The sequence below is a fragment of the Apus apus genome, chromosome 1, assembly GCF_020740795.1.
Source record: "Apus apus isolate bApuApu2 chromosome 1, bApuApu2.pri.cur, whole genome shotgun sequence".
NCBI classification, from domain to species: Eukaryota; Metazoa; Chordata; class Aves; order Apodiformes; family Apodidae; genus Apus; species Apus apus.
In genome coordinates, this window is record NC_067282.1 from 132,729,206 (window position 1) to 132,753,366 (window position 24,161).

Genomic DNA, 24,161 nt, shown 5'->3' on the forward strand with positions numbered 1-24,161 from the left:
CAAATAATAATATGCATTTGCCAGAATGCATGACAGGAAACCAAGTAGTCTATTTGTACTGCCCTCCTCCCCAGTAGTAGAGGGATAAAAGTAGGTAAGATTGTATAAAAATTCCTTTAGTCCTGTAGAGAGCATACTCAGTACTCTCATTTAGATGATTTATTATGAAATTCCTTTTGCAGCAATGCTATTTTATTATGCAAAGATAAGCAAAATGCAGCAATCTCTTGAATAAAGACTTGATTAACAACCCAACAAACAGTTCATGTTGTTTTGAAATTGGACAGTACATACAATACAAAACTAGAGATTAGAGAAGTCAGTTTTTGAAATGTTCTGGAGTAATTCCCCATGCTTCTCCTTCATCCTTCCCATCTTTCTAGAGAATCCCTCTTTTAAGGTTGTATCTGGTGTATATTCATAGTATTTCTAAGACAAAGAAACAGAAGTCCAGGAGAGAACACATTATTAACATCCTCAGTTATCTATCGAAAAGAAAGCACCAAGGTCTGCCTCATCCAGGATTAATACAGGACTTCACCCTTAGTAGAAGGCTCAAATTAAGAAATAGGGTTATTGGTATTTATTCATGGCACCTGGTTTAACAATGTAATAATCTAAAGTTAGAGGTTAAACATCCAGATCAAGCTTTCCGAAGTACCTAGTAATTTTCCACAACTAACTTCAGACTCTCCTTAATGGAGTCTCATTTTCAGAAAAGTCGGAAGGAAGGTCAGTCATTCTGAAGATGTTGTTAGTTGTCAAGCCAAAAGTTAATATTTGGGTTTGTAGGGTTTGGCCATGGAGAGAAACATGATGTGACACCCAGGGGAAACAACAGTAGAGGGGAGGCTGAAAACAGACAGGTGCATATGGCTACCTGTTCCTGTACAATTTTTTCCAGTGTACTGAGAATGGCTAATCACCTATCTGGGAGCTTTACAGAACACCTTTAGAAGGAAACATATTCATTGTCCATTTCTGTTCTGAAGATGCCATTAAACAGAGATTTGAAGGAAACTTCTATCCAGAGAACTCTTAAATCTCTAGTTGCATTATTCTATGGTGCATTTTTTATAACCTACCCAAAGCATCTACTATTGGCCACTGTCAGAAAACGCACATCAAGCGAGACAGTTCATTAATCAAACGCAATCTGGCCAACTTCTACACTTCTGATATTAGAAGATAAATACACATAAGTATGTGGCAGTGGCACTGGCATTGGTAGGGTCCAGAGTTCTTTGAACCCACTGTAAAGAGCTCTGGTTTTACCTTCCTGTAATGGTTATGATTTAACAGCCTTTGCATACTCCATCCACACAGAACATACAACAAATGACAAGGAGAAATTCTAAAAAAAATGCTTAAGGGGTATTACAAAGCTCTGATAACTAAGCAAAGGAGACTGATATTCAAGAAGGTCTGTCCATCTCCATAACTGGCATACCTGACTTTTCACTTCTAAGTGCACATAAAGGTCTAGCCGGCTTAGTTTAAAGGACTCTTTAATTTGTCTTTAGCTTATGCAAGCAGACAACTCAGCTACTCGAATTAAAAGTCATGCAATTTAAACAAGGGTATGATCACACAGCTTGGCAGTGCTTCCTGAGTAGGACACATGAGGAAAAATCTTAAGGCTGAGTTCTAAGAAAACACAATTTTAAAAATTGGCTTTTTCCTAAAATAAAGTTGAGGAGGTATTTGGTTTTGTTGAATTTTTTAACTATATGCCTGTGTTGGAGAGGTAGGGGCCTTTTAAAATTAAAGAATAAAAAATGTAAAACTGAGACTGCGAAAATTAATTTAATAATGATCAAATATAATACTGCAGCTTAAAAATCCCCTGTCCTGGTTAAATTCAAAGTACCATTATGTACAGAATATTCTCCCTTAATTACAATGGACTTTGAATCTCAGAACTGCAGGTGCTTTGGCCCAGATACACTTCATTCAGGGTCACACAACTACGTTGTACATGTCCACATCTGTATTAGAAAGAGACTGTTGCTTTCAGGACAGTATTTATCTGTCCTATTTTTGTCTCCATTAATACAAGGCAAACTGCATTAAGGAAATTCCTAGTTCTCTCCATCAACTACAAAGGGAGAGCAAGGTGAACTGCTTAAGTGTACTGATCTGTACTTCTGAGATTCATATTTAGACAGACAAAATCCACCCTTGGTCCTCTTCATATACCCCTGAAATGAACAGAAACTCTGCTAATATACAAAATGCTCAATAGATAGAGCCAGGACCTCCCTCCCAATGTAATATTTTATTTTTACTGGAAGTTAGGTATCAGGAAGGAATGCAATGAGAAGCCCATAATCTGTATGAGCACAATTTAAATGTTAAACTAATTATAGGATGTATTATTAATTGTTACGATTACATGCCTAGTACACCAGTTAATTGAAGTGACTGACATGTGTTCACTTGAGGACAGAGAAATGCAGGAAGCTAATATTTGTATTAATTCACATGTTAATTTGTGAACCTGGAAAACTTTTAAAACAAAGGGAAGCAACATGTTTTCAAATTGCCACAGGAAAAGTAAAGTAATCCCACCCCCCCACCAGACAATTTTACAGCCAGCAGAAGGCACAAAACCACATGGAGCAGATATTTTTAATTAAGTGCAATATAAGGAGAATAATGGTTACCCGTACTCGGTCCAAACAATTACTATCAAAAGGGCCTTAGCATTTTAAAATAAGCCATTTAAGAAAAGCTTACTGTTTTAAACATAGGCTGTTTCCGATTATAAAGCAGAGCTTTTAATTAAGATTAGTTGGGCCTAATTCAAGCCATAATTTGGTTCCTTTAGTTAGCAAATGTCTATTAAAACTGAGCAATTAAGGTTAAATGGGTTGAAGCATTTAAAGCACTCCCTCCTGATTCAAATACTATAATAGAAAAAACCATGTCAGTGACTAATTCAGACCAGAAGACATGTACTTCCTTGAAGTTTTATGCTTCCTTCTTGATCATAAAGTTTACTAAACAGGAATCCATTGATAAACTTGATTTTCAGTGGAAAATAATATTGTTATATGTTTGTGTGTTAAAACTTACAGTGTTCCATTTTTTTTTTTAATTCATTTTGTAATTTTATGCAGTATAAAGCTTATTCCTATTCTGCCTTTTCTCCCTTAATTGTATATAGTTCAGTAATAAAATATGTAGTAAACTTCCCATTAGCCTATTTCCCTCTTTTGATAGTTGTGTTCATCCTTGGCATAACAATCTTAAGCACATATGTTGTGTGTGTACTTCTGATACAATTTGTACCACTTACAAAAACCTGCCTTCCACTTCCCATTTTCACAGCTTCTTCAAAGACTGAAATTCTTTGTGCTTGGTCTCATCCTTGGGATCAAGTTCTCTTAGCAAGTTCAAGAAAAATCAGCTGAGCAATCCTGAGACCTGCATTTTTGAGGGCAGGACACACACCCACACATACCCCTGCCCTGCTGAGGCACAGCCCTCACCCAGCAGGAACCTCTGTAACACTCACCCCCAAACAGAAAACCTCTTGTGCATTCTCTGGACTCTTCAGGACTCCTTACAAGGACACAGATCTTGCTGGTATAAATAATTTCATTTGATCAAGACACCAGGCTGTCCTTTTCATTAAACATGAGGCCTCCAGAGTGTGCTGTGTGCAAACAGAATCATTCAGGTGGCTTTGTAATTACAAACAGCAGGACTTTCCTCAATGAGCAGCAACATTACCAGAAACATGCTAGTCCTTCCAGAAAGTCTCCCTTTCAGGCCTGCATCCCTTGCATCCAGGTTCTTGCTAACTCAGGCAACTATATATTGTAATCCTACTCAGGATAAGCATTGATGTTGCCTTCCCATTGTGGAGTGGACTACAGCAACTGCCTGTTACCTTCCATACAAAGCCTGGGCCACCAGAGCGTGCCCTGAAGTGCCACATCTACACACAGAATAAGCCGCTTCCATTTTCAGATAATGAAGCCATCTACACAAAATGAAACAAACTATACCAAACCATTTTAGTCTTCAGGTTTTTATTTCAGGAATATAGGCTGAGGTTGTCTATTCCTGCCTTATACTCATTCCCTGGCTCACTCCTACAAGTCAAACCAGTGACAGGTCAGACTCATTCTGGCAGCCCTTCATCCCTCGTTTATTCCTTGCACTCTGAATTTGTCTGCACACTTCAGTCTGAACAGAAGTAAATTCACTTTCCTAGGAATTCAAGCCAAGCAAGAGCCACAGGGCTCCACCTGTGTCTGCTCTCTACTAGCCAAAGAGTCCACAGCTAGCCTCCCTAGTGAAGCAGTCTCATGGCTTTGGGTCAGTCTGCAACACAGGCTAAGTGAAACTGCCTTTTCCCAGTGTGCCCATGGTGACAAAGCCACTATGAGAGCCCTAAGGAAAATCCTATCACAGTCAGAAGCAGGAACAATCAGATTGGAGCACCTGCCTTTCCAGTGGGTATATCAAGACCAGTATTAAGGATCAGAACAATGGTACCACTCTGCAAGCAATAACTGGGCTGGTTAAAGAGAAAAGTGGTGCGTGGGGGAAGGATGTGGAAAGAAGGACTTTCATCTTATTAATCTCTAGATAGGTTGGAATGCATCAGAAAAATGGAAATTTCTAAATAAAGTGAGACTTTCATGCTTTTCAGTTAAGAAAAAAATATAGGTGTGTCTCCAAGTCACAGCTTTTATGGAATCTTTTTCCAAGAAAGTTTAGCAAACAGAAAAGTGCAAAAAGAATAGAGGCACAATTCAGTAGACACACTAACATCTATAGAGGTATGAAGTCACATATCAAATTCCTCCCACATGCATGCTGCTAAAAAAAATATTAGATATGTATTACCTATACTCCCCATTCAGCAAAGTGAATACCCACTTACTTAAACCAGTTTTTCATTGTAACAGGGAGACAACTGAAAGTTTTGAACCTAGCCCCTGCTTCCAGATAATGAAATCAGAACAAAGGCACTTCAGTGCAATTTCCCTCTGACAATAGAAAGAACTAGAATACACAGCAGTAACATCCTGCAGTCTTTTCAGCAATGATATGTCAAACAAATAATTACTCCTGCAGAGGTTTCCATTCTCTGGTCTCTGAAGCACATTCTGCAGCAGCACCCTCACCCTCAAGAACACTAAAAATCACCAAGTCAGTATTATGCAGCATTCTTTTGTGTTTTTTCAGTTAAATTTTTGGTGTTCTGTGAGCATGATGCCTTGTTATACATAAGGACTGACAGTAGTTCATGTAGACAAAGGCATAGGAACAATGGTATGCAGAGTTCAGCAGTCTCAAGCTGAGGGAGTAAATAAAAATTGTCTTTTCTATTCTGTGAGATAGCAGCTCATCTGCTAAACAGATTGATTATAGGAATCAGAACAATATGAAGGTAATTTCATCTATTTCATATTTCTGATTCTGTCTTTGGTGACTGTATTGTAAAACATCAATAGTCATGGTCTTGAAATTCACAGATCACCTGCAGGGCATCCAGCACCAAGGAAACTTCACGTGTTAAGGATTAAGTTCAGGCCTAAAGCACCTGTGAAGATGAAGGTCCTTTTTTTTCTATTCCTTGTTCACTAAAGGAAAAACTGTGATACTCTACAGCTCCAGAAATGGAGCACTGCAAAGTAAAATATGACAATATCTTCAATTTAATAAAGCACTTAAACAGAATTACTTTAAAGGGTAACAGCTTCTTAAGATTAAACACATGCTTGAGTACTCTAATGAATCATAGTATCTGAACAAGACAACTCTTCAGACTGTAGTTTAACTATTTCTTTTACTGAGCATCTGTAGGAAAGCCTTGAAATTTCAAGAGGGCCTGTCAGACCCTATCTTCCGTTTCTTATAATTCTGTCAAACATTTATGTATGGACTAGAATTTTTCATGCTAGGTATCTCCTTTAAAGCATGACTTTTTTTTCAGCTGAAATTGAAAAAAATATATACATACTAAAACAAACAAAGGAAAAACACCAGAAAGATGTTTGTTGTTTTTTTTCTGAAGTGATTTTATGGAAAATTCACCATTTTACTAACTTAAAAAAAATCTCTCCAAATTACTTGAACAGATTTAATGTTTTCAGATTTTGTTTCCTGTAAGGAGACAGGGAGTTACCTTTCAGAGGGTCCCTTGGGACAGAAAAAGCTGGCCAAATTACGGCTGAAAATTCATCAAACAAAAAATAACCATTTAAAAAATAATTTTAAAAAAAATCACAACCAAATTAATTCAGAAGCTGAGCATGCATCTGCTGAAATTTAGGTAGCTAAACTTTCCAAAAATGTCCTTCTTAGTTGGTGTTTTTTCAACCTTGGGCTGTAGTTTCACAACCTGATAGCTCCAGAAATGAAACCAGATTAGGAAATCCATTCACCTTGTCCACCACTACCTTCTCCCTTCCGTGTGTTTCAGCCTCTATATCCCAGTTCATTGCCTTTTCAAAGCAGAACTGCTTGAAGTGCTTATAGGGCCATGCTGCAATTGTTCCACTTTCTTAGGAATTATTTCAGTGATATTCTACACAGTACAGTCCCACATGAATTGCCCCTGTGCAGAAAGAACCAAAACAAAATATCAAGAAAACCGAAACTTCCTACATCAGTTCATTAAGGGAATATTCCTCCCTTTTCAATCAGAAATTTGTACACAAATTTTTCCTACAACTTGCTGCCACACATTCTCCATCTCAGGGATACATTGCAGCTTGATCAAACTTGCCCTGTAGTTAAGATTCCCAGCTATCCTGGTCTAGAACAGGGCTGGACTAGTACCATGGGTACAGAGACTGTATCAACCATTCTCTTCCAGAGGTACAGAGACTGAATCCCTGTATGCACCATTCATGATTCCCATTACCTCCACAGTGTCCTAACAGCATCAGAGTGGATGCTACCTGGCTCAAATGCAGAGGAGACAAAAGTCACATTAGTGCAGTTTATTTGGGCAAGGGTTAGGGAAAGAAGAGGAATTTATATTCCCCAACTCCTATGCCTTCATCCAACCTGAGGCTCCCTGACCATCTCATGCATCAGCTTATCTTCAGCCTCAGAAAAAAGAATGTGGATTTTGGTAGTGAGATGGACACACATGAAGACATAATAAATATGAGCTGAAAAATTATGGCAAACAGCCACGCAAAGATGTCTTTCCAGCCAGCTGGCTGAGGAAAGAGTCATGAGTCTGTGGGAGTGGTAACAGTAGAGAATGTGCTGCAGGACAGGTGAACTCTGAGCTCATGGTGGGGGTGAGGAATAAGATAAAGGAAGAAAAGGTGGGGATAAAGGAAGAAAATAGGAAAATTCTGAGAGGTGGTGGGAGCTGTTTTGACTTGAAGACAGAACTCAAGGGAAAGGACCACTAAGAGATCCTCAGAACTTGCAGCTACCAGCTGTCCAGTCCCTGAGGTCTTGCTGTTGCACACTGGCTCTCAGAATAACAATACTGTTGTAACTGTAATAAGCCACTGAGAGAAAGGACAAGGAAAGAAAAACTTTATAAAATAAAAAAGAAGCAGGTGAAAATACACCAGGAAAAGACAAAGGAAATAGAAGTATGATTTGCAGTAGGGAAATAACAAGGTCAAGAGAGAGTTGAGTAACAGAATACACAAGACAACAGACCAAAGACTGCAAGGAAAGGGTTCTACACCAGAAGTAAAAGTGACAGGTAGGAAAATAAAGAAAAACAGGCAGTGTCTGACAGATCTGTAAGGAATAAAGACAAAAGAAGGACAGACTCTTACATATTGAGCTTAGTACATTCTATTTATGCTCCTTCATTTTCTGGCAGATAATTTACACTGTATATTTAGGGGAAAGGAGAAGGTCCTTATAAATACTAAGTTTATATCACCACAGGAGGCCACCTTGCATTCTGCAGCTTAGCAACTGCTGAGACTGATGAAATTTCATATATGTTTTTAAGTTCTCAGAGTACCTATAGACCATCCAGCAGACAAGGAGCTTATCAACTATTTAGTGATGTGTTCTTGGAAAAAAACACGTTTTCCAAATTGAGAACGAAATGTAATGCTGCTGAAGAATGAGACCATATTTTTAGCAGCATGGTATTTGTATATTCAAAATATAGTCATATATGTATCCAAGAAGCATTTGGGGGGGGGGGTCGGTGGGGAAGAAAAAAAGAAAAAGAAAAGTTGGAGCAAATGTTCTAAGTGAAATTGGAAGATTTCAAAACTGGACCACCGGGAGAGCTGTTCTGTGAAGCAGCATTATGGGCTGCCAGAAAGTAGCTCTGAGAGGTAGGACAGGGTAGGGAAGAAAAGGGAGAGAGAAGAAAACAATAGGGTGTGTGACACATAGGGACGGATGGCACTGTGAGCAGTTAAAGGGGTTGTGTTGTCCCAACTAAGGGATATTCTGGTTTTATTCGATAAACTGATGAAAAAAGTCAGAAAAAGAAAGCAGTCTGAATAAATAACAAAATAAAATCTGGACTCAACCCTGGCCAAAACAAAAGCCCTATTCCAGGAACAGAAGAAACATAAAGGAGAAAAGAAAAAGTTATCATAACCTGTTAATTCACTTAGGCTGTAATAAAAATCTGTTTTATCGCAGAATGTTCTAAGGAGTACTTTCTTGCTACTACTTCTCCATCCCCTATAAAACTCCATTCCCTGAAGTAATTCAGAAAACTGGCAAGCTCGGAATTGAGTGTTAAATGGTAGCAGACAATTAGGAGAAAAAAAAAAAAAGAAAAAATAGGGAAGGAAGGAAGGAAGGAAGGAAGGAAGGAAGGAAGGAAGGAAGGAAGGAAGGAAGGAAGGAAGGAAGGAAGGAAGGAAGGAAGGAAGGAAGGAAGGAAGGAAGGAAGGAAGGAAGGAAGGAAGGAAGGAAGGAAGGAAGGAAGGAAGGAAGGAAGGAAGGAAGGAAGGAAGGAAGGAAGGAAGGAAGGAAGGAAACCTTAGAACTGGGAAACACTTTTATCAGCCTAATCCAAAAAGATGCATCAAGTTACCCAATCAAATGAGTAGGATCTACTCAGAGAGAGGAAAAAAAAAAAGTAGTTACTAGCTCAAAACAAAGAAGGTAGTTTACATGCTCTCTCCCCCATTTTAAAACAACATGGTACTGCTTTATACTGGAAGCCGCTTTCTGTGAAATCAGCACAATAGGTCACCTAGAGCAAAGCTAGAATCCATGTGAATAAAACTGTGAAATAAGACTTGACCTTGAAATAAAAATCACCAGAAATCTGGGAGATGGCAGAGTATCTCTTCCTCTGTGCTCAGAGGTGCTGCTGCAGACCAAGAGGACAAAACCAGCATCACAGACTTGTAGCAACAGATCTCACCCAGAATACAGCCATTTTGGGAGAGTGACATGACGTTTAACATACGACATTAACACCATCTGTTAAGGTATTGTAACTGTAAAACTAGAAAGCACAGTGGCTTCAGTACCTAATATTCACTACAGTCCTCAGGATTCTGGACAACCAGTTTGAAAGTAACTAGATCAGTGTCAAGGCCTCAAGGACTAAACTGAGATCAAGTCATTAAATGGTTATACAGAAAATAACAACATTAGAATAATTATACAAACAAAGGATGAAACAATATTAAGAAAAAATCTTAATATTCCATTTTCCCGTAGCTTTTCAGAGCAGGCTAACAAAAGGTGTAGATATTTGTGATGTTTTCTTGGGGAAGAAACCTCAACACACCAACCCAGAGCTATTAAAAAAATCCTTTGTTCCTCTGACAGATATGTAGTAGGATATTTTTATTAGATATTATTACTGCATTTGACCAAACCATGTTTCCAGAGCACCTTCATGCAAGCCTTAACAGTAAGACTATGGATGTAGTGATAATATTCAGCCTGAAATGAGTCAATATTTGTAAGATCCCAGAGGATGACCCTTCCTTGTGGGAATTAATTCATCTTCTATTTTAATTGGAAGAACCATCAATCAGGAAGAAGTCACTTAAGCTGCCCTGCTCAGTGGCATCACTGTTATTCACCAGAGAGAGAGAGACAGTCAGCACAAGCCTAAGTCCACTAGAGTTGTACAGGCACCACGATACCCAAGTTCGAGAAACCAAGGGGCACCTGAAAGTGTTAATTTACTCTCTCATGACATCATTGATAAAGATGGTCCACTTAAGAAAGAATTGCTGAGAGTGGACTGACAGGACACCATCTAGCTCTTAAAAGAAATGGGATCATTGCTCCATTTAAAAGATACCCAGAAGCCCTGTACTTATCCCAGCAGACACAAGGAGGCTTCGGTGTGAGATACTGAATCAGGAGCTGGGAAATGAGCACTCTGAAATGGCCTGTGTTGTTTTGAGGTTCACTGATTCAGAGCAGCCCTGACACAATATATGGATTCATTTTTTAAGAGTATGAGAAGAACACAGCAGATATTTGAATGACCTCAGTAAAATTAAAATCCAATGAGCGAAACAAACTTCTTCAGAAAATGAAAGATAAAGCAGGTGAACAATATTAAAATTGTAAGAAGAATATTAAGTCAAGCCTGGAGAAAAAAATCATTGTTATTCAAGTCAGACTGATGAGGAGATAAATTTTCTGTATGTTTTTCCAATTGCTAAGATTTGCTTAAAATCCTTTAAAACAGATCTAACAAAGAGGCCTAAGAAAAAACTTGGCCTCACACCCACAAAATCACTGAAGATTATAATGAGTGGTTTATCTATACTATTTCAGATGGTAAATGCAACAAGCTATAATTTTAAACTTCAGTGTATTGCTGCAAACACTGTAAGTAGTGTACATTTTGGCTTAGGGACATTATCACACCAGCAGCATGGAGATAGAATTGCATGTGATAGACCTGAGAGTCTCTAACTTCTGCCAAGTTAAGAAATTCACTTTCCTGTTGTTTCCACAAAATTATAATTCCTGGTTCAGAAAAGGTCTTCGAGTTCACAGTTTAGAGACCATCTGTAGAGTATGTTGTGCTTTTCTGTCTGGAGCAACAGTTTGTGTTAGAGACTGAGTCAGACATCACAGAAGAGCAATCCAAACAACAAAATCTAGGTATGTTAATGCAAGTATTTCTCCAGGTACTGTATTGAGTATTTCCATCCACTGTACACAGGCTGATGTTAGAAACTATGGTGGAAGTTGTGATAAGCAGCATCTAAACCCCAGATTAGGAGATGCCTTGCTAGATCGTTCAGCTGTACATTTTCCAGAAGCTTCTTTCAGCTACGCATCCCTTTGATGAACATTGTGGTGCAGAAAGAATAATTTATATGTGTTTCCAAATGGAGATATATATAACCAGGACATAACCTGCTGGGGGCTGAATATACCTGTGATTGAGGCAGGACTAATTTATCTTGTTTTCAGATTGTATCATGCTTAAACCCAGTGAGGTGCTATCACTGGGATAATCAAGACTAACAGCCCCTTTTGCAGATTACCATGATTAACCTGCCTGTTTATCTGGAATGATTACTTACATTAGGAAAAGAACTTGCAAGTATATCAACATACAACAAATGTACCACTAGAACTGCACAGGCCTACTCAACTAGCAGTCAAGCAGAACGGCTGCTGATAGATCACAAATTTCTGACATGAGCAGAAACCTGAAAATAACCCTCTTGAGGCAGCCTCTGCCAAGACACTTTGCCATGGTACATTTCTGCTGCCCTCAGCGAGAACTCCATGAACAATATTATGAAGCTTCACAGCAGGAATAAAAAAAAATACAGTTGAAAGTTGTGAGCATTCCTCTTCTGTAAAAATAATTCAAGAAACCTGACAAGACCAACTATTAAAAGAACTGAAGAAAAGTAAGGCAAATACTATGAAAGACATTAAAAAAAAACAAACCACTCCAAGAGGAGTATCTTCTTCAATGTGGGAAAGCTCAGTGCAGAGTGTTGCAACCGAGAAGCAACAGGTGCCAATGAACATGTCTTAGGAAAAAATCACATCCATACAATCACATCGTCTATAAACCGTAGAGAAAGAGTCCTACATGTAATGAATCACCCAAAAGAAAAAGAAACCACAGGTAGAGCAACTCACTGAAATCACAGTCACCCTGGAGATAAACAGTAGGTGGAGGGAAAAAATGTTTAGAGAGTAAAGTTAACACATGAACTATGTATAAAATGGGCACAGATAAACATCAGCCAGAAGTTAATCAGAGTATTTAAACCATTAATGTTGTGAGGTTTCGAAACAGCCTGAGAAGTAGCATGGGCACAAAAAAATTAAATAGGTTGGAGAGCTAAACCCCTGGAGAACAGGACTTACAAGGAGAAGCTGAGGGAGCTGAGGCTCTTCAGCCTGAAGAAGAGGAGGCTGAGGGGAGACCTCATTGCTCTTCAACTATCTGAGAGGATGTTGTAGTAAGGCAGGTGTTGGCCTCTTCTCCCTGGTGACTAGTGATAGGACAAGAGGAAATGGGGTCTAGTTAAGCCAGGGGAGGTTCAGATTGGGTATTAGGAAAAATCTCTTCACTGAAAGAGTGGTGAGGCATTGGAACAGGCTGTTCAGGGAGGTGGTGGAGGCACCATGCCTGGAGGTGTTCAAAAAATGGGAAGACATGGTGTTTTGGGAGATGGTTTAGTGGATAGGGGTTGTAGGATGAATGGTTGGACCTGATGATCTTGAAGGTCTTTTCCAACCTTCATGATTCTATGATTCTATGACAGAGTACCCTAAAACAGCAAACATGCAACACTAGCATCAGGGACAAAGGAGGCACTGTCAAAGGAGGCCTAAGGAACGTCAGGACTTGGAATCCTTTATAACCTAGAATTTCCATTGCTTTGGCACAGTTTTCCAGCTAACAGTTCTATTAAGATACTAACCTGTGGGAAAACCCAAGGTCAGTGTAGCGAAGGGAAGCACACAGACCTAGGGAGCATGAAAGAGTGTGCTTGCAGCTGGAGGCAGGCAACTGCTCTTGAGACACTGACTCGTATCACAACAGGGAAGATTTCCTAGGTAATACTGAGTCTAAGATCACCTGTGTTGGACGCATTCTGTCCCACGGAAATGCCAGCTAGAGAATTTGTGGTCAAAATGTGATGGGGGAAATACCATCATGGCAATGCTGACCATACAGCTTGACAAAGCAGAGCATACAGTCAGTTGGGAAGAAAGGTGAACTGAAATTTACAGAGGGAAGTGGGAGACAGGACACAGAAAGAATGAGCAACTCTTCTGTCTAGAGAAACAACTGTGCTTGGTGGAAACAAATATGTCACCTGGTTCAGAAAAGAAAGCTACCCAGAAAAAAAGAAAGAAAAAGGGTAGGCTAGATCTGCAAACTGAGACGTCATCCTCAATCCAAAAGACATTACAGGAGAAAAGCAAAGTTCAGAAACAAATTCCCTGCTAAAGGAATTTAACAGACTGTCAATAAAATGTTTCATTTCAGTATAATTACTGCTGGAGTTCTCCACATGTCCTTAATGGAATGTTTCTGTCTTATGTATTTCTTCCCACCCTTTAGGTCAGAGCAGAAAAATAGACACAAAATCCTGCACAAGTGGGCTGGGCTCCATGTTTCCTGCAATAGCGTAAAGATCCCATTTTTAAACTGTTCATTTTCTTTTAGTAAAATGCTAAAAAAAAATAATTAAGAGTACACAAATTCATATTCACATAGTGGACATATTTGTACAAATATGTGTGCCAATGTTTTAAAAACTTAAGAATCATTCAAATCATGTTAGCTCCCATACGTTGACTAAAAATGGATTTTCAGCGAATGAAAGCAACATTAAATACTGATGTTTAAAGTAAATTAACATGCACACCTTTCTAATTTAATTCTAATGCCTCAGTATAACCCAAACTGGCAGCTCACTAAAATACATTAGAATAAATCTGATCATATATATAAGTACTTTAAGCTCACTGCACTACACAAATTGCAATTCTGCTTGTTTAGTAAAATCTGGCTATATATGAGAGCCTGCACTAAGCAGGAGTTAGCTATGCTAGAATGAATGCTCTTAAAACATAAAGCAACTCAGGCAGATTGCTACAAACTTAGTTAAAGAGGCACATTATCTGCACAAAAGACTTCCTTTCCTCACAGGTAACTAGTTTCCATCAAAAAGCTTATTTAGAAAAGCTCAGTTATAAAGACCCAGACTCCTTTAATGACCCGAGTTTGGCACAACAAAAACCATTCATTGTATTTGATCTCTGTTATTACAAGCACATTCACATTTATTTTAAAGGATATTTTTTAATAGCTGATTACTGGTGTTGTCTTGTGACAGCATATAAAATACTAATCAATACTGCTAGCTATTTATTTCTGTAAGTTTTGATGCAAAATGAACCTGCTATATGTGAACAGCAGACCTGAGGCAGAGCTTAGGTCTGCCACTGACTTCTGTGACCCTTCCTTCACCTCTGTAGTTTTGAACTTCCTTCCCTTATAAAAAGGACACAGTGATATCTGCCTGCCACTCAAAGTATGTGACTTCAGTAACAAAGTTTCCAAGTACTTGGGGATCAGATGAAGAGGTACATAAGTAATCTAAAATAAGCTCCAGAAAGGAAGCATCCAAACATACCTCAAGCTTTCTGCTTATACCAAAGTTTGATATTAATTACCAACTTAAGATGTAGAGCTTATGCAAAAATCTTTAGAACTGTTGCTGTAACACTGGAAAAAAAAGGTTATATATCACACATCATAATACCTGGTTTAGACGTGTTACATTATTTTGACTCATGCTGAGTAATTAACATCCATGCAGTCTGCCCCAACTTACTTTACTTACCAAGCTTGTCAGGCACCAAATTTAATTACATTGGAGTCTGACATCAGCCACAGAAACGTCATGATTCTGCACATCATTCCACAGAGAAAGCTGATTTTTTACTACTTACTAAGCTCTGTTTATTACTGACCCAAGGTAAGTCATGCAAAGAGAATATGTATATTAAATAAGCATGAATATCAGTCAGGTCAACAGCTAAAATATACATAGTTAAAGCTTAAGGGAGTTTTTTATGTGGAAAGCCAATACAAAAAGAAGTACCAATTCTGAGAATGCTATAACCTCCAAGCTGTGGCCTTCAATACATTATCTCTGCACAGAATTCATTCCCTGGAAGGGATGAATAGAGGAAGAAGTGGTGGTGAATTATTATCCTGTTTGCAAGAAAGAAACTCTGGCTTCCAAATGAACAGCAGCTCAGAGATGCTAGAGCGCCAAGAGGTGGACATTAGGAATTTGTCTCTGTCAACCGAAGCCCAAGACAGAAAATATGACAACCACAAAAATGCTTTATGAGGGCACTTGAACAAACACTTTGGAAGTCCATGGAGAATAATATGTGGTTTCAAGTTTTTGTAGACTTCAGCAAAGTCATTTCTAGGTCTTTAATCTTTTTAATGGACTGGCCGTATACATTTTGAAAAAGTTTCAGTCTGCTGCAGAAAGAGAGAGATTGGAAGCATAATTTTTATAGCTGCTAAGCATCTACAACTAGAAAAAAAATAAATTCTTGCATCCTTTATTTATAAGGCTTTCTGCTGTGATTACAATATTCATTCTTTTCACCAGAGACCAATCTCTCTGCTGAGGTTTAACAGACAAGATGGAGTTCATAAAATCTGAAATATGAGCCTAAACAGTGCCTAATAAAATATGCTCGGTCTTTTTCAATTGGAAGAATTGATGTCAGGACATACAGAAGTACAACTTTTAGAAGTCTGCGTAAATGCAATAACCTGAAACAATTCCTTTTCAAATAGCGTTCCACAGACTGAAAACATACGATCATGACAGGCGCGCAGTGTCAAAGAGAAGCAAGCTCTAGTGTCCTGTGCGAGCTGACAGAGGAAAGCACCTACTGGAAGAATGCGGCCGTCGCTGGGTGAGAAGACTGGCGGTAAATCCCACGTTAGCCGGGCGGGCGGTGCAAGCTTCCCAGCCCCTCGGAGGGACCCGAGGTCACAGACCGGTACAGCCCACAACCCCGCGCCCGGGTGGGGTGGGCGAGGCCCCGCGGCAGCTGCGGGGGGAGGCGGCATCAGGCCTCCCCGGGCGCCGGCGGCCGGCAGGGACGGCCACCCGCAGCACAGCCGCCGTGGCTGCTCTCCATGCCGGCCCTTCCCGCCCGCTCCCTGCCGGGGAGCGACCCTGCAGCCCCGGCCCGGCCCGGCCCGGCCCGGCCCAGCGGGGCGGCCACACGTGCTCGGCGCTTCGAGCGCCCGTGGGCAGCGGGCCCGGCGCTGGCCTCCACGTGCGGGTGCCACTGGGAATCGCCTCGGCGGGGCGGACACCACCATCTACACCCCACCCTTCCCCCCACCTCCCACCCCCTTTTTTTTTTTATTTTAATTTTTAAAAGTAGTCTGGCGGACACGCTGTTTGTGATGCCGGGCAATTAGCGAAGCAGCAGGGGGATGCTTGCCAATAAACACCGAGATTTGAGGTTAAGCAGCTGTAAATCTGCATTAATCGTTTCAGGAATTCAGCTATTTACAAAAGCTTTTAAAGAGCAAACAAATAAGAGAAGGGAGGGGATGAGAAAGAGGAGAGGAGCCGAGCCGCCCTTACCTTCGCATTGTTTCCCTTCGCCTTTATAGCCTGGCTTGCAGATGCATTTGTAAGATTTTGGTGTGTTTTGGCAAATTGCATCGATGTGACAGTCATCCGTAGCTTCTGCACATTCGTCAACATCTGGAAGCACAGAACGAACCCCAAGGGGACAGATGAGAAAAGAGACCTAAGACACAGAAAACCTTCAAAGATAGACACTCTACTTGAAGAAGCTGTTTGCTTGCCTGCATTCCGAGTGTCATCCTGGAAATGGGAACATCTAAGGTTAAACACTTGAACAAACCAACGTTTTATTCTCCCCAAGTCATTTAGAAGCACCGCTCCACCGAGGTACAGGGGACTCGGTCCCTCGTTTCTGCATTGGGAAATCATTAGACACACTAGAAATAAGTGTCTGCTGTACTGGTCTGGTACTGGCTCAAAACAAGAGTGTTTAAATGACCTATAACGGAGGGGGCGGGGGGGGAAGCGCCAATTTGTATGTTCCAGCAAAGAGATCTTCCTAATTTAGAAAGACAAGACCCTAGTTTAAATAAACTACACTGGCGGGGGAATGAGAAAAAGAAATATTTGAACAGCAAACCCACATTAAACCTTTTATTAAGAGGCAAAAATAAATAAATGGAAGACCGTATGAAACTCGCTAAGTTAGCGTGGAGTAAAGCAACCTGCAGGAACATCATCTACATGGACTAAAACTCATCTAGAAGGAAGAAGTCCCAGCAGTCTTCCCGGCCCCTTCCCGGGCGGGTGCCTTACTGGTGAGCCGGGCTCTTGAAAGGGTGATACGCAGCCCGCTTCCCATGTGTTCAGGGTGGGATGCCTTTACAGACATCTCAGTGACGAGTATTCGTGTTCTCCCCTGGATTTAAAAAGGATGGGGGAGGGAGGAGGGTGAGAGAGTCGAGAACTGGTAGTCGTGGGAATGTTAATGAAGTGAACATAGACGGGGAAAAACAAGGAGAGAAAAAAAAAAAGAAAAAAAAAAAAAGACCTGACCTGTTCAGGGATGGGGTGTGCTGTTCACTTCGGAACATTTAGAGCCCTGCCTAACCTGGCCTGTTCCCCCGCGCTCCTCACAGGTCCCTGGCCACCCTGTCACCCCCAGCGCAGGGCTGCGGCGGGGCCGCCGCGGGGGGAGGTGATGCCGCCGCCGCCGGAGACCGGCCGGGCCGGGCCGCCCGCCGCTGTCAGCCGTCAATAAGGCAGCTCGCACGGCTTCCCTCACCATTTCAGGCCAGAGCCAGTGTCGGGGGCTCCCGGGAGCAGACAGACAGGCAGGCAGGGCAGCGCTCAGGCCGGGAGGGGCGGGCTAGCGGCGGGTGGCAGGCAGCAGAGCTGCACGGAGCACACAGCCTCCCCTGTATTTTTAGGAAGTACCGAGGAGAGAGGGGTGCTGCGGAGGGAAAGGGGTGTGGGGGGGCAACCAGCGAGAGATGGGCAGTCGGTTTCATGCCAGTTAGATTAGCAGATCCTCAAAAAAGGTGCACTAAAGTGAAAACGGTTTTATTGTTAGCTTGAGATCCTAACGCTAATTGTTTCAGAAGTGCTCAGTCAGCCATCTCCAGTGATAACACACGGACCCTTCAAAGTCACAGGGGACAGGAGGGGGCTATTTAGAGAGCGGAGAATAATCAGATATGGTGGCATGGCACACGGCAGAGAACTTCTCCGAGAGATGCAGAGCAGGACGGCCCCGCGGGGCACCTCAGGGATCCTAGCAAGAGAACTGCCTGGACTCTGTATTGTTGTTATTTTTTAAAGAAAGGGGGGAACAGAACCCAAGGCTTTGTATTTTCAGGAGGAACGCGGGGCTGCTCTAATCTGTTTCCTTCTTTCTTGTCCATTAGTTTATTTTAACCACTAAGCCAGTTCAGATCTAGCTAAGATTTACGTGAATTAGCTTAGGGGGTCCGAGGGTGTTGCCCCGATCAGACACAGATCCAGTCAAACGCAAAATGAAAAGGTTTGTTGTTGTTGTTTTAAAGCCCTTGTTAATACTTTTGACTCATTAAACCAGCACCCATCTCCCTTCAAGATCAGCAAAAGTGACAGCTGGACTCTTTATAATGCCGTCAAAAATTCAAACTGCATTGAGCCAAAGGGGACATTTCACAGCAATCAGAGGATGCCTGGGAGTCAGGCGTGAATGCCAATGAGTCAAATGAAAGGGCAAAACCAAATATGAGCCCCTGCTCTGCTCCACATCTCACACTGCATTTCGTGGACTTTAAGAACTTCTACGCGGACTTCGTTCATTTTGTTCCACTTAAACTCTTGTATTTGAGATAAAGGGATTCTTCCACCCCCCACTCTCCTGCTTCACCGTAAAGGATTTCTTCTAGCAGAACTTCAGACACTGCATACACATCTTTAAGAAATTACATTAGGCCTACAACATTCCCAGGCAGATGGAGATTTCGGGTTTGGGGGTTTTTTTGTTTGCTTTTTTTTTTTTTTTAAGATTAAAAAGAAAAACAACAAAAAACCCCAACAAACCAAACCCCACCGGAGCAAAGTCTTAGTATCATTACAGCTATTAAACAGATAGGAGTTGCGGCTGCTAAGATCAACACCAGCTCTTTGCGTTAATGCGCATTCAGGGAAAACCTGTGAAGATGGAACAGCCACCGCTTTCCCTGCGGAGTCTCCAGGGTTCTGCACAGATTCATCTCGCAGACACTTAAAGAAAAGTAACTTTTTCTGCCCCGTCTCTCCCTCCAGACGTCCCTTGGCTCCGGCAGTGTCAGACACGCGAGAAAACGCCTCCCCACCACAAGTTCCAACACCCCCGGCACTACCAGCAGCAAGAAGTGACCTCCCCCTCAGCACCTTACACCAGGCAGAGGAGAGCGGACGACCACGGTCCCCCCGGGGCCACGGCTCCTGGCCGCCCCAGCCTGGGGAAGGCGGCAACGGCGGCAGAGCCCCCTTCTTACCTGCGCCCCCGCTGCCTCCCGCCAACCTGCCGGCCCAGGCGAGAGCGAAAAGCAAACAGCAGCGCCGTGAAAAGCAAACAGTGCCCATGATAATGATGCGATCCCCGGCCCCCGGTGCCTGTCTGCGATAAGGGAAGCGCTCGGGGCCGGCCGCGCGGAGCCGCCGGCGCTGACGCCCTGACAGCGCCCCGCTGATTCGCCGGGGCTCCCGCGGCGGGGGCGGTGCCGGCTGCCGGGGCGGGCTGGGGCGGGACGGGCCGCCCCCCACCGTCCCCGGGACTGCCCCCCACCGCCCCCGGGGACTGCCCCTCAGCCCCGCCGGGGGTGTGCGGGGTGGCCGGCCAGGCGGTTCAAGTCTTCCCCGCCCCGACAGATGTCTGTTAAGTCAGGAGCGCGGTGCTTATCGGCGGGATGCCCGCGTCCCCGCCACTACCTCTCACGCCTGCCAACAGGTAGGAAGCGCGCAGGGAGCCGTTTGGGCCGGTACCGGGCTTCGTCCTCGGGCGCCCCCAGCTGCCCTAGCCCGGGGCTTTGTTCCGCCGCTGGAGCCCCCCCACCCCCCGGGAGGGCGCTCCCCCGCGGCTGGGGGCGGCTCGGGGCGGTGCAGCCCCCTGTGCCCCTCGCCGGGAGCCGCCAGGAAATAGCTCCCCCCCCGCGCCCCGAGCTGCGAGCTGTGAAGGCAGACAGTCCGGCGAACCCGACCGCCCATCTCCTTGACAACCGCTGAGAGGGATTTTTCCCCCTTTCTGGGCTCAGACTAAAAGAAAACTTCTCCCCCCGCCCCGCCTTCCCCTTAGCCTCGCCGAACTCCTAGCGCGGCCGTTCCCACGTGCCTCGGGTCATTACCAGCCGCTGGATTTCTCCAGCGTTTTCAGGGCTCTGCGGCGGGAACGTGCCCCTCTCCAGCCGCAAAGCCCCGACCGGCCTCCCCGAGCCCCGCTCCCCCGAGCCCCGCTGCGCTCAAAGCCGGCGTGTTCCCGCAGGTGAGCCGTGCAGCCCCCGCCTGGCCCAGGTGAGACCTCTGCCCAAAAGCACCAGAGAAAGCTGCAACTGCCTCTGCTGAAGACACTTCAATCCTCCCAAACCCAAACATTTGCCTCCCCCTCGGAGGGAAATGTTGTGACCTTGAAGTCTTACAGACTGATTGTTTTCCTGACTTTCCTCTTCGCTTTACACCTTGTGTCTTTCAGCGACTCCCCCTACTGAAATGTTTTGCTACTTCATGTTCTAAATCCCCTTAATTCCCCAGCGAGGCTGCCCGTTGTGTGCTGCATCCCCTTGTCATCCAGATAATAAATACACTCCGCTATAGCCTTAGATGCCTCTTTTTGTCAAGTTCCTCCCATACATTTGTTGTTTCAGTGTTTCATGCATGTTTCAGTGCAATACGTTTGCCCAGAGAGTAGTACCATTAGGTATCTTTAAAGCCTGAAGAGAGGGGAAGGAAATGTAAGAAAAGTTGCACAGCCCAGCTGCTTGGTTAGTAAAACACCGCACCGCTCTCTTTCCCTTCATAAAACGAAATAACTGGTGCATGGCACGAATGCTGTTTGCTTTCTGAATGTTTGCACCTCTGCTTTGGGCATTCCCCTTCTTAATCCCTTAGGGGTGGGGCAGGGGTATTCTTATTTTAATTCCAGCCCCCTATTTTTTGTGTGAATACACTGAGGTGCGGTGGTGAATTCCATGCTCGAATCTTCCCATGGATACACTGAGCGTTTCTTCTTCCCTGTAGGTCCCCAGAGGGATTACCTGGTACCTTAGAGCTCCACCTAGTGAGCTGTAGGGCGTGCTGTAGCACAGCGACCGTCACCTCAGTCCTTACCTCCGCCCGGAGGGTGAAATCTTTACCTCGTTAATATCACGTGCCGAGGTTTCTGCAGAGGCTCTTATTTTCAAAGAATCTGTAAGTATGAGTTTTGTCCCAGGTGGAAAACAAGGCTAAGCCTTCTTACCAAATTTTTAAAGCGTATTTTATAATTGGCCTTGTCATTCCATTTAATGAAATCATGCAACAATTTATCATGGGATAAATTGTCCAAAAAAGTTTATTTTCCACAAAGAGATTAACTAGTAATATCTAAAAATGAGCTACCTCAACTTTTTAAAAGTTACAGTGTAATAAAATGTTTGCTAAAGCAAAGAGAAATTACCTTGGTGACTTGCTCTCTAGCATGTATTACACATGTAGTACTGTTGAAAGCATCTGTTAAGTTACCCTTACAGAAATCACTACACTCGTGCCTCTTATCTTCCCTGATTCTATGTAGTTATAATCTGTAGAGTACTAACAGTACCTGTATGGCACTCGGGAAAGGGAGTCACCTTGATCCAAGTATCATGCTACCTGTGTCCTTGTATACTCTAAGGGTGGCATGCAAATTGAAAGCTGAAGATCCTTCATATCAGGTGTCCCTCTTCTAGCAAGCTCGCTTTAAAAAAACCAACAAAAGCAAAACATACAAAACAAATAACAACAAAGCAACAAGATCCTGACTGACAGAATCTATGAGTAAATACAGTGGTGCAGTGTTTATCAGAAGCAGCCTGAAGCTGACATCATCAGGATCATTGCATACAACAAGGAATAGGACCTAGAGTGCCAGGCTGAGTATTTCCTGAAGGGTCTTTTCAGCAGTTTTTCTTGCTAAGGCCCACTTCTTAGAAAAGGGATCCTTGTGGACTCAGCTTTTTCACTTCTAATTGTGCTTCTGTGCTTGTTTATAATTATCTAACATCATCTCCACATCAATTGCAAAGATGCTTCCATGAAAAATTGAACACTACAAGTAATGACCAATCTGCTTCTTCCAGCCTGAAAACTAAGAGCCAGATTCACATCCATGACTCTGCTCTGTATAACTGGGATAAGCAAGAGCTGCCTGAATTGAGGGTGGAGGTGGCCTAGCCTGGGAACCACCACTATTGTTCAAGTTCTCTACCAACGTACTCGAGCTCTGCCTGAAAACATTTGGGCAGACTGGAGTGACAGCTTGCATGTACATGGATTGCATGGGTTTCTAATCTTCTTCCATTCTAATGTCTTTAAAGCTTTTGGGGAATATTCTAGTGTAATAATAATAACAGCAACAATAATTTTTATTAGGCCCCATCTCTTTACAGGGTAGAAGGTCCATAATACCTGCTTATTGGGAAGGCCAAGGGCATAAATAGAAGCATGAACAGTAGCCTCACCTCCAGCACACCTTCTGCCACAGATACACACCATTCCAAAACTACCTTGAGAAGACAGAACAAGATCTCTAGAATTACCTGGTTTCCCAGTTTGCTACTTATGTTCACCTGTATATTGGACCCAGCGCTGCCTTGGGAGGCAACACAAGCTATAGACAGAGGTAGGAATCAGACCAGTCACTGGACAGGCTGTGCAAACTTCACCCTTACTGGTATTTGCTTTGTCCTGCTAAAAAGCACCTTTTGCAAAGATGAAGGTTACATCTCAAGATGAAGGACTTGATGCATAAAGAGCTGGGTAAAACTTCAAGACCTGCATCACACAGGAGACTGGTTACAGCAGTCTCCCTTAAAATGATTATGTGACACCTATAAAAGCTGCAACAGAAATTGCACAGAACAAGGTTGTATGTTACTATCTGTGAAGAGATTACACCACAGGAAGTGGAAGATGAGGACAAGGTCCTGTTGAAACATGCAGCTGAAAAGGAAACCTTTCTTAAAGTCCCGTATGTCAACTCTGTTGCCAAAATACTTTTAGAGGTGTTGATGTGCCTTTGTGTTCACAAGGAGATGGACAGCAGCATTCTGAAATGGTTTGGTTTTAGGAAGTGAAGGCATAAGGGAGCCAGACAGGAAATATCAAGGCCAGTTCCCCCCGCTCCCCACCAAAAAAAAAAAAAAAAAAAAAAGGAAGACAAAGGAAACAGTAGCTGAGCATTCAGATTTCTGTGCCAGTAGATGATACAGAGCAAGAATGGATGGTGAGAACATCCTCCCTTTCAAAAAAACACTGTATCAGCTGACAGAAGCTAAGCCACAGTGTTTTTACCTGGACTTCACAGAAAGATGTAGGAGGTGTTAAAATGCCAACATCAAATCTCATCCTGACTACAGAGGGGATGAAGTGAGCAGGATCCCATTACTCTTTGTCCATCCACTAACTTTAGACCAGAGTAGGATCAGAATTTTAACTCAATGACGCCTCCACAGAAGCCTTCAAAAGAGTGACTTTTGCTAGTCCAAGTTCTGGCTCTTGATCTGGTATAGATTACTTACCATTGTATTCTTCAAACTGACAGCTCAGTTACTCTTGAAATGAATTTCACTGGCTATTGTGATTGCAAAGAAGTATGTTGTATTGCAGCTGCTTTAACATGCTACCCTCTTGAGCACCCAGGTTTGCACACTCTAAAAAGGTCAAGCAACTCAGAGGAAAGTACTGTCTTGGGTACTTTAGGCCTGTGCCAGTCATTTTTAACCTTAAATCCTGGATAGTAATTAACTGCTCTGACTGCACAGGACAGCAACCCAACAGATGAAAAAGCTTTTAAGTTGTTTTAGGAGACATTTTATGATCAATCTTTACAAAGTGAACTTGTCCTTCAAAAATCACTACAGCTGGCTCTGATTTCTTCTTCAAAGCCCTGATTAGGGCACTCAAGCA

General features: G+C 42.8%; 1 protein-coding gene across 1 annotated transcript in view; it reads right to left on the bottom strand.

The window, feature by feature from the left end:
• SCUBE1 (signal peptide, CUB domain and EGF like domain containing 1) overlaps positions 1 to 19,628 on the bottom strand; it is a 201,000-nt gene extending 181,372 nt beyond the window's left edge. The window contains exons 1-2 of the mRNA XM_051644074.1: positions 19,520 to 19,628; positions 16,578 to 16,700 (exon numbers count right to left, since the gene is read on the bottom strand). Of these exons, the coding sequence (XP_051500034.1) occupies positions 16,578 to 16,700; positions 19,520 to 19,607 (211 nt within the window). The 5' untranslated portion in view covers positions 19,608 to 19,628. The remainder of the gene's footprint in view (positions 1 to 16,577; positions 16,701 to 19,519) is intronic.
• Positions 19,629 to 24,161: the final 4,533 nt, after the last annotated feature.